Here is a 12,664-nt window from a genome sequence, read left to right as displayed (position 1 = left end):
GTCATATAAATGTATGTATTTAGTCCCAAGACACCACTGTCTGAAGTGATTTCTAGTCTCCTTGGGGAATACCTTGGAGTTTTAAACTAATGGAGAACATGCTTTATGGCTTCAGAACTCCTGTCATTATTGCACTGTAACTCATTGACTTCCATGAAGTGTTGTTGATTTTTGGTGATGTAAGTGAGAGAAGAATTATGCCCACACTCTAAGTTTCAATGTCAGAAATCTTAAAAATGATTTTACCACTCATGAGAGGTGCCAGATTCTTACAAATGAGAGAAATGTCATGCTCCATAATCCTTAATATATTCCATTTTTACAGTGCACTTATTTTATATTACTCATTTTAAGCATACTGATGATTTAAATGCACTTTTACTTTTATGAAGTAATATTATTCATTGCTGCTAATCCCAAAGGAGAGGAAGAGCTCTTGGTGGCTATGTGATAATGCATCAGATGGTAATTATTTGTTATAAAATTGCAGTTACAGATATTTCTTTGATTTGTGTGTTAGTTTGATGATGTCCCATGAATTCTGATGGGCTGCTGAAGCAGTATTTCATTACAGCACTAAGCAGGCTGCTGCTGAGGGACTGGAGGAACTAAAAGCTGAGCCTGTCTGCACTGCAGGTTTTTAATGAGTTTATAATAGTGCTGCAGCACTGTCCGCTGTTGATCTCCTTCACACCTGGACACCACAGTCGAGACTCTGCCTGCACCTGCAAACTGCTCTGCTGGCACAGCTGAGACCATGAGCCTTGGTGGGTTTTCTCATAACCAGGGTTGAATGGTTGTGTTATAATCCAAGTACATCCACCCAGTGGCCGGTCGTATAACTGGCTGTGGCATGGATAAGCAGCCGTGTTTGATGTGAGATACAGCGGGCTTTGGTTAAACCTGAAACGCTCACGAGAGGCTGTGCAATGCTCTAGCTGCTGCTCCAACACACGAATGAATTACCTGACATGTGAAATCCAAGCTGCATTTAAAGCAGAGTTTAAATCATCCAAAGAATCCAGATAAGAATTCAGCAAGCCGCTTCTAGAGACTTCTTAACAGCCCTTCGTCCTTTTCAAAGTGGAGGCTGCACTCCCCGTTCTGCCAAGGGCAGCAGAGCCTGGCAGCAGCGAAGGGCCTGCCTGGGCCGATGGAGTCGGGAAGACTTAAATGCTGACAGCAAAAGCATTTTGGGTAGAGTTTAATTGAATGTAGAGTACAGAGCATTGCTCTCATAACCGAATCTCAGGCCATGTGGAGTTTTAAAGATTGCAGTTTAAGGCATTAGTCACAAACAGCAATGACCCAGAGGTTTTGAGCAGAAATAGGGTATATCATACTATAGTTCACTTTCCTGAGAGTGACATCAGTCATTTCAGAAGACAGCTAATGTATTTCTTCTGTACAGGCTGGGTTTATTGGTTTGCTTTTATGATGACATGGAACAGATGGATGCCACTGTGGCCCGGGCTTTGCTTCATCAAATGATTAAATGCAACCAGTTGAGAGGTTTCCAGGCTGAAGTTCAGAAGGTGGGTACGGTGTTCATTCCTCTTGCCTAACCTAATCCTGAACACAGAGGAGGGGGGACTTTCTTCTTCAATTCAGAAAGGAAAGAGTGAAATATTCCTGGGATCGAAGAAATGAATGGAAATAGTTCTTAAGTATATAATGCAAACAATAAAAGCCCGTTTTTTGGCTTTTACAGCTGCTCGTTCTTTTTATCATTCTGTTTCCTCACATTCCATATTCTTTTGACAACTGTGGTTCTACTTTTGAATTTTTATGAAGTGTATGGTTGCAATAGGCTTGCCAGTGCCTATTCCAAAACTCCAGTTTGGGGTGATAATGGAGATTGCTTCTTGGCAGATTTTTATTTCCTGTCTACCTTTTTTATTCGCTTTAGCTCAAGGCTCAGCTCCTGAATATTGCTGTGCAAAATCAGACATTGAATGATACGCTTGGATCTCTGTCGGATGCTGTGGTTGGACTGACTTCAAGTCAGCTGGAATCTTTGTCACCTGAAGCGGTGCATAATGCTATTTCAACATTAAACCAAGTCTCTGGATGGGCAAAAAGCCAAGTTATGATTTTAGCCAGTAAATACCTCTCTTATGAAAAGGTATGTCTGATACGAGTTTCCTATGTTTGATTTTTTAAAGTGAGATGACTTTTTCTCAATGATAGCTATAGATTTTGATAAGTTTGTGCCAATATGGGACTTTCTTAATACTGTTAGTGATCTGAAAATTCTGTTCAAATCAAATAAAAGCATCCAAGACTGTAACCCCTAACATAGTTCTCTAGTAACAGAGAGAATGATAATTTGCAGTTGGCAGTCATATTTATTATTTTGTCTGTATCACTGCCCTTTGCAGCAGAGTTTGCATGCTCAGAGATCCCAGACTATATATTCAAATATACTGCAGTGGAAGGAAGCAGGCTCCTCTCTGAAGTTTCAAAGAAGGAGCCTCTGGGAAAATTGTCCCATTTGTTCCTTGGACAGTCTTGTCAGAACTGAAAGAAATTTGAGAGAAGTGCATCCCTAGGCAAGAATTGTATTAGATGTTCAACATTAATAATTTTGATCTATTTTTTAACTTTTGCTTTTAAATATGACTGCTATTCACAGATCAGAAAACTTTCTGTCTGTTTGCTCTGTTCTCTCTCTAGGTTTTATCATTTCATAATGTTAGTCAAATGGGTGCCTTGGTAACTGGAATTAGCACCCAGTCATTCTACAGCATGAACCCAAAGGAGCTTTCTCAGGTTATTCGAGGCACAACATCTCAGTACTCATCTGACTTGTCACCTGCACAACATCAAGGGATCCTCAGGAAGGTAGTTATAAACTCCAGTGTGTAGCAAGTTCTGTCTATTTGCACAAGAGCACAATGACCAGATACACACAGCATGATTTAAAATGTTGTTGTTGAGATGTGGGTTTTAGCTCAATGGTTAATATTCCTAGCATTTTTTCTGAACACCAGATATGCTTTGAAGGCTATGTCTTGCTTAGTTCCTTGGCCTTTTTAATACAGACATGTTTTTCCTTTATTCTCTTAAGAGAAATGTTACACAAAATTGAAAGAAGGACAAATCCTGTAAATCTAAACATCACTTCTAAAATGTCATGTATTTGCCTCTTCCTCTTTTTAGATAGCTGCATCTAGAGATTTTTCTTCATCAGTCATAGATATACAAGGGGATTTCTTTAAAGAAATATCTCTTTCTGATTTATGGAAGGAGACTGGATATAATTCTTCAATGATGAAAGAAAAAGAACTAAGAAGAAGCCAGGTAAAAATTATTATTGAATTATATGAATTTCCCTTTCCACTGCAATTTAATATGATGGAGGAGTAGGAAAAGTGATGTAACACATATGTGTTAAAGGAACATAGGTAAAAGGAAGGAACTAGCCCAAATACACCTTGACATAAGCAACCAGAGGTCACTGAGCCCAGGCAGCGTTCTGAGACACTGTTACTTAAAGGGAAGTGTTAATATGCTGAGTTTAAAAATCTTCAAGATTCTGCCACATAAATTTTCTCTCTCAAGTACTGTGTACTAGACATTTGCATGTACAACCGGTCCTTTGGCTCTGTCCAGGGAGATGAGAGGTTGGGCCAGACGGCCTCCAGAGATCCCTACAAACCTAAATTATTGTGTGGTTGTGTGTCCTGAACATGTTTAACTCTATCCCATAGTGCAAGTCAGTGATGTCTTGTCCTGCAAAAAATAGGTTCAGCATCCAATGCCAAGCATTGCGGTTAGCAAAGCTGGACTGCAGAAATGCTTTTAGAGTACATAAGAGAGAGAAATGTACCAAAATCCTGTAGCAGTTTTTGTGTCTTTCAATGGTATTGCCAAAGATTAGCTTTATATATACTATTTTTCATTTCAGGCTTTGTATCTGTACAAATTATTGTCTGAGAAAAGCTCTCCTGCTGACCTCTTGAGGTATGGATGGTAGTCTCTCTTGAAATGGGGTTTAGGTCTAGTTTTGTAATCAGATTGACTTTGAGGTAAACACTATGTGATTTTGTACTGTTCTATGTTTATACAGCATCATTCATTCCTTAGTACTCCAGGTCAATTCACCTTCCTCATTAAAAGGGTCTCAAAAACCAAAATCAGGATCAAAGCATTGCAGGGGTTGTGATATTTTAAGGCTCAGTCGACATTTTTCCATTTAGTTACAGTTTTACTTTCAAAGCCTTTAGATTACGAGAGAGAGAAGATAAAGGTGGTCATAGAAATTATATCTTTGGACATGGCTGTGGAGAGTGAAGACTAGATCCTGCTCATATATTCAAGAGATTGTACTTTGCTTTCTCTATCAGCACAGGACAGCTTGTGAAAGGAATAACTTGTCAGCTGATTGAAAGTATGGGCGCAGACTTTTTCTTAAACCATTTTAAATTCTTTGAAAAGAGTCTTCATCTGCTTTCTCCATATCAGGTAAAACAAAAAAAAGACTTTGTGTACATAAACGTGCTACTCAATATCCAGACTGTATGTAAATTAGAATTTGGTTAGTTCTTTTTTCTTTTTTTTTCCAAATTTTATATGTGCAGATCTCTCTGTTAACATATTTAATTCAAATCTTGTATGTATGAATTTGTTTGTTAGCACATTTCATTTTTGCAATTTCTTATGTTGCTTAGGAATTGCAAGAAATTTCTACAGGCCTTTTAACTTTTTGTTAATTCATAAGTAGTCTGTTTGGAAATATATGTAAGTTTTGGAAACATAAATAAATGCTCTCACGCACCCAAATATAGGCTGTTTCATCTCTGATGCCTACAGAGTGAAAATTCCAAACTGCTTTGTAAAAGAAGTCAAAGAAAACTGCTCTCTGAAGATAATATGCGTGGTTATATCTATGCTAATTTGTAAGCTATAATAAACAAACCATATCCCTATTCTTCCTCAAAATTCACGAACACTTAAGATCTTTTTTTTTCTGTTGTTCTTAGGTTAATTGCTTGGCTTGGAAATTTTGGAAAGTCTCCAAAGCATCTATGCCTCCCTTCTTCTTACTGGTGCTTCCGTAAGTTATATTGTATTACATCTTAAGTTACGGCATTCATTTTGAGTAATCCTTGTGAGCATTTTTTTAATAACCCTTTCAGTCCTAGCAAAACTGATGGTTCAAACAAATGGTAATTTGTAAAAAGTGGTCACTGATTACAGACAAAATCCATGTCAACTGAGAGTTGGTAACACCAGATATCTCTTAGTATAGCCCATTTTTGGTTGCTATTTCGTGAGCTTACTTGTTTGGGGTTTTTTGAGAATGGACATGTAAGATAAAGCCATCGGGTTACTGCCCAAGTATATTGCTCTGTATGGTTAAAAACATTTCAATGTGTTTAAAAATATTTTTTGTAAGTAATCAAAACTTTGCAATATGTAAGTGGCCAAGCAATATTTAGTGACAGCTTTTTCCCTCAGAAATAAATAATAATTTTACCCTGATAGGAGATCCTGAATTGTACAGCTACTCACTTGTTAGTTCCCACATTTTTTTATTTCTTTCTTCCCCCCAGCTGAAAGAGGAAAAAAAAGGAAAGAGAATTATTCTTTTCCTGGAATATTTTTAATTGAAAAAAAGTAAAAATTCTGATCAAAAGTGTGAAAAGAAAATAATTCTGTTTGAAAAAGCACTACTGTATTTAAAAACACTGAATTAATAATGATAGAAAGACTTTGATACAAGAGACTCTGCAAAGTGCAGCACCAAGTAATTTGTCAAACAATTGCATGTTGCTGGTTCGGGGCCATCGGAGATCCCCGGTGCCCTTGCCTTGCGGAGTCAGAGGTGAAAGAAACACGGGCCAGGCTGGGCTCGCACCGCTTCAGAGTGTGGCTTCATTCGCAAAGGCTGGCTGCCGCTCCGGATGGAAAACAGCAGCATTTGGTTTAATTTGGCAGCTCTTCCTGCACTTTCATAGAAAGGAAACCTACTCCAAAACTACTTGTTGTTCTTAACCCACCACCACATCTTGATTCATCAGCGAAGGGGGAAATGCTCCTCCCTATTTTAAAGTTTTGATGCTGCATTTACTCTGTTTGTGTCTCCGTGCAGAGCCAACAGGAGGTAGTAAACTTCCTCGTATACCCTAATTTCAACACAGTGGCCATACAAGGCAAAACTTCCCAGGCAGCCTGGGTGCCTGGAAGTAGCACGGATTCTTACCACGTGGCATTCAAAACTGGGTGATGAGTTTTTTCCTCTCCCCCAACACAGGGGAGATGAACAGGGATAGGCAGTGTTGCGATTAGGGGCTCTGCAATCTCAGCGCGGAGTCCCTGTTCGGCTCCCGAGCGCCTGCGTTGCGTTGCTTTCTGCTCCTGCTGAGCAGCTCACAGACGTTTTCAGAGCCTGGATCCTTTTTTCTTCTTTCCCCACCTCCTTTTTTTAGCCTAGCATGGGATGATAAGCAGTAAATGGTCAATAAGGAGTCTGCCGAAGCAAGGGCCTTTCCCAGCTTTTGTGTTTGGGTATTAACTCTACTCATTCCTAACAGAAAGGAGAAAGGGGAAAATTTCTGAACTAGAGACACACTTGTTCCATATGGTGTTAGAACAGCTCAAATAGAGCACTTTCATCCCCTTACAGCTATTTATAACCCTTAGCCGTTGTTGGAAGTGAGGCTGATGTGAAGAGCTGGAAGAAGATGTGAACTAAAGTAAGGTGGGGATTGCTTGCAACTTTCTGGCCTGCCCAGTTTATAGTTATTCAAGTTTAGACTGGTATCTGAATTTTCCCGTCACCACAGATTTTGTGGGTGTGGTTATGGGTGCACGAAGATCAGGTTTACATTCTGAGACCGTTTCAATTCTTTCTGCAGGGTTGAGTATCTGGAGTATGTTTCAGGCTCTTTGTGTGTCCCTTTCATTGCGAGTCTGGGAAAGACTGAGATGGATCTTGTGAATCCAAGCCTTCACAAAAAGAGCACTGTCCTGCAAAAAGTACAGGAGTGTTTGGTAGGCATGACTGGACGGGGTCAGTGGCGGGAGGGAGAGCTGCAAAACAGTAATCTGTAATTAGCCGCTGACAACTCCAAACTAAGTGAAAGTGGTTGTAGTAGTTTTTTCTCCCTGTGTTCACCTGTGGTGCCCCACAGTGTTGTAATGCTTTCTTGTAGTCTCCTGTCCGCATGCGTCCCGCCTGTGGTCTCCTACAGATAGAGGGCGAGCTCTCAGACACCAGCTCTCCTGTTCTGTGTTCGTACAGTACCTTAGTGCAGTGAACCCCAAGCCAGTGACCTCATGACATCCCAAAAGGCAATGACATGGCATGCTAATTTCTTCATTATCATAAGCAAGAGCAGCTTAGGCTGTAGCCTGGCTTGGAGAAACTCTTAAAGTCTTATGTTTAAGGCCGAGCAAAACATTTGTGATTTTCTGGATTGTACATGTCCAAGGCCAGTGATGGCCAGTTGAGCAACCTACCAATTTATTCCTGACAGAAATTAGATGTCTGTAGACCTCAAACATCCCTGTAACCCCTGAGCTGCCCAGAACTGCTTTTGAAACAGCTCTGTGGAAAGGGTTTCTGGCTCAACAAAAATAATTTCTTTATTCTCATGTAGATCAAAATAAAGCCTCTGTTTGGAATTTGTTCTCCTGGAGAAGAAAAGGCTCAGGGGAGATCTTACCAATGTGCATAAATACCTGATGGGAGGGAGTAGAGAAGACAGAGCCAGACTCTTCTCGGTGCCCACTGAAAGGGCAAGAGACAATGGGCACAAACTGAAATGTGGGAATTTCCATTTAAACATAAGAAAAAACTTTTTTTACTATAAGGGTGATCAAACACTGGAACAGGTTGCCCAGAGAGGTTGTCAAGTCTCCGTCCTTGGAGAAAATCTAAACCAGACTGGACAAGGCCCTGAGCAACCTGCTCTAGTTGACCCAATTTTGAGCAGTTGGGGTTGGACTAGGCGATCTCCAGAGGTCCCTTCCAAACCCAACTGTTCTGTGATTGTGACACTTGCACATATTATCACACTGCATTTCATACAGCAAAGTCAGTCACTTCCCACATATGTTTGTGTCTTACCCATCTGTATTCTTATGTTCTTTTCATACACTGTTTTGATTGTATTGTTCCCTGTCTAAAGAAACACATTTTTAAAGCTTCCTTATTTTTTTTCGATTCTGTGAGTAATATGAGTGTTCTCATGAGAAATCATTGCTACCCACAGCGAACTGCTCAGGACAGCCCAGAGCTGACCCATTTGCACTTAGAACTGTTCCCCCTTGCCCCAACCTCTGCTGGTCCTGTACAGCTGCACGCGGCACAGGTAGCTTCACAGGTGAGGTGGTTGTATCAGGAGTATTTTGTGACTGCTGCTGTCTGGGAGCTGCAGCAGTGCTCAGTAGTTTGGGGAAAACAGTTCTTCGCTGTGGCTGTGAATATTCATGCCATTATATATACTAACCAGCCCTATAATCCCTCATGTTTTGGCAGGCCCTAAGAAACCCTGCGGAGCTAAGCCTGGTGGTAGCAGGAGCTTGTGCTCCCTTTGCCACAAGGGGCCACCTGAGCACCCTCCTGCCAGGCAGAGCTGCACCACCTCTGCACTTGTTGGGTGATCACCTGGATATGGATATATGGCAGGGGATTTCGTTTTAATTGACTGTTATGTATGATTCAATGTTAAATAAGAATACACTGAAAGCTGTCTTAGGTGCTTATTAAATATTGCCAATTATATGGGTAACAGCAAAAAGTAAAACGTAGTCTCGACAGAAACTGCAGAGTGAGCTGCCAGCGTGAACTGTTGTGCCTTTGTTCCTTAAAGGGTCGTAGAGCTTAAATGTATTGTGGTGCAGTTGAGTGATACAGGGCAAGAGCCAAGATTAGCTCTGCCAGCAAGGTAAATGCTCTTTGTTTCAGAATGGCTCCATTGCTGATGAATATGATGTTGACCTACTTGGAAATCTAATCTGCCACTTACCTCCGGCCTCTATACGTGGCAGAATGTCCCCGAAGGCAATGGCAATAGCCCTGCATCAATTCAAACTCTGCCGACAGCTCAGCCATGAGCAGAAGATTGAAATTAAATACAAACTCCTCGAGTTATATGGGTAAGGTATTAGATACACCACCTTGCTTTTGCTGATGTTTAAGGCATGCAAATACCAAGCATTTGCTTTGTCCAAATAGCACTGCAGTGAAAAACAACACAAAGCAACTTCTATCACTGGCCAAGCGTGGGGTCTCGGTCCGCTGGAATGACATTTCTGTTCTTGTCTGTAACATGATAACTGCGGAACAGAATATAACCCCAGGGACACCCTGAGTGACTTACATCCCAGAGAAAAAGGGAGAAACTCTAATGGTTGAGAAGGGGCAGGCAAACTGAATCTCTGGGGTGGTGAGAGAAAGGGGGTTACTGTCAAAGTACAGTGCAGGAATGCAAGGAATTGAAAGATGGAAGTGGGACACACAGTGCCCAGATGTGATAAGAGAAATTAAGAAGAAGCTAGCATCCTGGCGGTGGGAGCGAGCCAGAGGAGGAGGCAGGGGGCTATAAAGTTAAACCAGCAGAAACAACAAAGTGGACAGCCTGGTAGAAGTCATCAATGACTCAGACTAGGAGGCTGATTTCAACCACACTGCTGCATCAGTCATGCAAAAAACAACGTCATCTTCTATCTGGCAAGAATATACCGTTTCCCTCCTGCCTTGTCTCTTAGAAGTATCTTACATTTGAAAACAGAGACTGGACACACAGTTCCTACCCCTAACCCTTCAGTAATCCCTTCAGTAAAGTGTGCCCGCAGTCTTTCCCTTCCTGCCCCAAAGTCTGTCACTTGATCCTCCTAATCACATTTGTTACTCCTTCAGCTTCCTTCTAGTTGCCAGCATTTTTCTGGTAATGGAGTAGCTAGAAGTGAATACATCAAAGAAAGTATTAAAAATTGGCATTATTTATTTATTAAATATAAGACAGATATTGATAGTTTTACTGAGAGTTATGTTTTAGCTTCTAAACTATATTTTCCACCAGATCCCACCCCTGCATTTGATCTTGATACAGATTCAGATTAATGTATCATGACACATTGTACTAAATAATACTTTATTTTATTAAGAAAATGTTTGTCTAGTCAAAAATCCTGATAATGGGGCAACAAACCAAATAAAGTTTTCTATGAGAACATAAATTAGTAACAGACCTGTTAGACTATCATTTTCTTTAGAGTCTTTCAGGCAGAAAATTATCAGTCCAGGTGTTTTCTTAAGTCAACCACAAGGCAACTGGGTTGGCTGTCATTTGTCAGATTAGTATCAAACAGCCCAAACATGCGTAGTGCTAAGCTACAAATATTTCAAAACACCCAGCACCACTCAGAACTGAACTTGAACTTCATTTTTAAGACTTGAAATTCCTGCAAATAATTTAGCATGTTATTTCAGGAGATATGGTACCTACCACAGAATTATTCTCCAGTACAGAAATGGCATAGATTTAATTAGATGTGGTTCTCCAAGGCATTAGAGCTATCTCCCATTACTCTTAACATTACAGATGAAGGAAATAGCACTGACAATAAAAATACGTAGCTAATAAGGTATGTTTTTAAATCTTCTGCTCCATCACTTGTTTTGTGTTTCTGTCTCTTAGTTTTAAAAAGACAGTGCTAGCAGCTGACCATTGCCACACTGAGTTACTTATGTGAGTTGTTCAGTGAAATCCATCTTTTCAGAAATGCTGAGCACCCTCAGCTCCTGCTGACATCAGGGAAAGCTGCAGTTGCCCAACACTGATGAAAAACAGCCTCTGTAAACCTGCAAATAGTTGAATATGGGAAGTTGTTCAAATTTATAAGCAAGTACTGGCAAGTGTTGTTTGCTTGAAGTATTAGCAAGATTGGTCCTTAGGACAAGGTACTTGGAAAAGGGATGGTTTCAGTTTTGTTTATGAGGTTCCTACTTCTCTTTTGATGCCATTTAATACTGTGCAGTATAAATCTGAGAAAATGGTAAATGAAGTTTTCTAAGAAAAAAGGGACCATTTCTCCTTGCTTGAACACTATAGTGCTAAGAATGCTATGAATATTGAGGGGGGGAGAGAGAGAGAGAGAGAGAGGAAAGCTCCACTGCTAGAATATTTGAAGGCTTTCTCTGAGGGTACTGAGAACTCCGCTAATGCCCTATATATCAAAGAGATATGAGAAAATGCCATATGATGTTAATAGACATGAATTGTCACGTTTGCACAGGAGTATCTGTCTTTCCTATATGATAGAGTATAAATAAAACTGTGATGTTTTAGTATAATTTTAATTGCTGGTATACGTTTTAGTGTCATTTTAATTGCAGACATTCTTCCTTAAAGTAATTTCCCCAAATATTTCCTCAGCTCCCCAAAGACTTGGACAGCGGAAACAACATTAGATGTTGGACCGTTCATAGCTCTGTTGTCAAAAGGAGAATTAAATGTCCTTGCCATAAAGGTATCTTTTTATTTCAATTTTTAAATTTGTGAAAGATATGTTAAAAGTTGAATTTGTGAATGTCATGATTCAGTCTAAATTATGCAACTTGAATGCTAAACTAGGAAAATAATTCTCCTGGCAAGGAACCGCGTGTAAATGTTTTCATCCATTCTTACATTCTTGACTTCATCAACATTTCTGAGACTTCATCTCGAATGTGATGGTAATATAAACAATTATGTGCATGTATACAACGATGACAGGGCATTGTCACTATAGAAGAAAATGGTGCGTTTATAGTGAGGTGTGCACATACACAGCCTGCAGCAGTTTTAGAACATTATGCAGGGCAGCGTTTCCGGCTCCATTCCCCTCCTTTCCAACCATGAAAGTTCTGTTTCTTACCCCACTGCTAATAATGGGATCATATTGAGAGAGAGAGAATCAAATTAGCATTTACTCATATGGCCCTTTGCCCACAGGCCAGTGTAATAACACTGTAATAATGCCCCATAATAATAACTGATAGCCTCTGCATTGCACTCTGTAGTTTCTTTGCCCTCTTTAGTTCTTATAATTTTATAACTTTTATGTATAGGAGTAACCTATACTGGAATGAGGTATTATTTTTCAGCAGAATGATGTGACCATAGACAGTAAGTTTTCCTCAGGAGATGATGCCTATGTTTGGCAATAGAGAATAACATTTCAACTGAAAAGGAGATGTCTAGCAAGGTGGAGGAGAGAGGTGAAAACCTCACAAAATCCTAAAAAAAGATGAACAGGTGAAAATGAATTCTCATAATTTAATTGGATCCTCCCCCTAAATTCTGATATTTGCCTGGCAAATTTAAAACAAACAAAATAAAGTACTTTTCATAGTGCACATAATTAAACTGTGGAACTCATTGCTACAGCGTGTTCTGGGTGCAGTCTCCAATTCAGGCAGTGTTGAGATGTTGCCAGAAGCTGTGAGGGCTTACAAGAGAGAGAATTGCTCCCAATTTGCTTTCTTCCATATATTTTTTCCTTAAGCATCTGCTGTTGACCGTTGAGGACCAGCCAATTTACTCTCCTTCCCTTCAGAAACATCTGCACAAGCAGGAAGGAAGCTGAGCTGTTGCTAACCCGTACTTTGCTGAGGCCTGCACAAGTCTTTCTCTGTAGATAATATCCTAACTGCTTTGTTTTAAAAGGG

At 40.1% G+C, this 12,664-nt stretch overlaps 1 protein-coding gene across 1 annotated transcript in view; it reads left to right on the top strand.

Moving 5' to 3' along the window:
- Positions 1–12,664, top strand: part of OTOA (otoancorin) — a 36,292-nt gene that overhangs the window by 9,264 nt on the left and 14,364 nt on the right. Inside the window, exons 11-20 of the mRNA XM_026083231.1 lie at positions 1,412–1,535; positions 1,910–2,125; positions 2,677–2,844; positions 3,163–3,303; positions 3,911–3,966; positions 4,350–4,467; positions 4,986–5,059; positions 6,864–6,999; positions 8,918–9,108; positions 11,391–11,484. Coding sequence (XP_025939016.1) covers positions 1,412–1,535; positions 1,910–2,125; positions 2,677–2,844; positions 3,163–3,303; positions 3,911–3,966; positions 4,350–4,467; positions 4,986–5,059; positions 6,864–6,999; positions 8,918–9,108; positions 11,391–11,484 — 1,318 coding nt within the window. The remainder of the gene's footprint in view (positions 1–1,411; positions 1,536–1,909; positions 2,126–2,676; positions 2,845–3,162; positions 3,304–3,910; positions 3,967–4,349; positions 4,468–4,985; positions 5,060–6,863; positions 7,000–8,917; positions 9,109–11,390; positions 11,485–12,664) is intronic.

This window comes from Apteryx rowi, unplaced genomic scaffold (assembly GCF_003343035.1).
Source record: "Apteryx rowi isolate R43461 unplaced genomic scaffold, aptRow1 scaffold_6, whole genome shotgun sequence".
Taxonomy (NCBI): Eukaryota; Metazoa; Chordata; class Aves; order Apterygiformes; family Apterygidae; genus Apteryx; species Apteryx rowi.
Note: the sequence above shows the minus strand (reverse complement) of the source record. Positions and strands in the feature narration are given on the sequence as shown.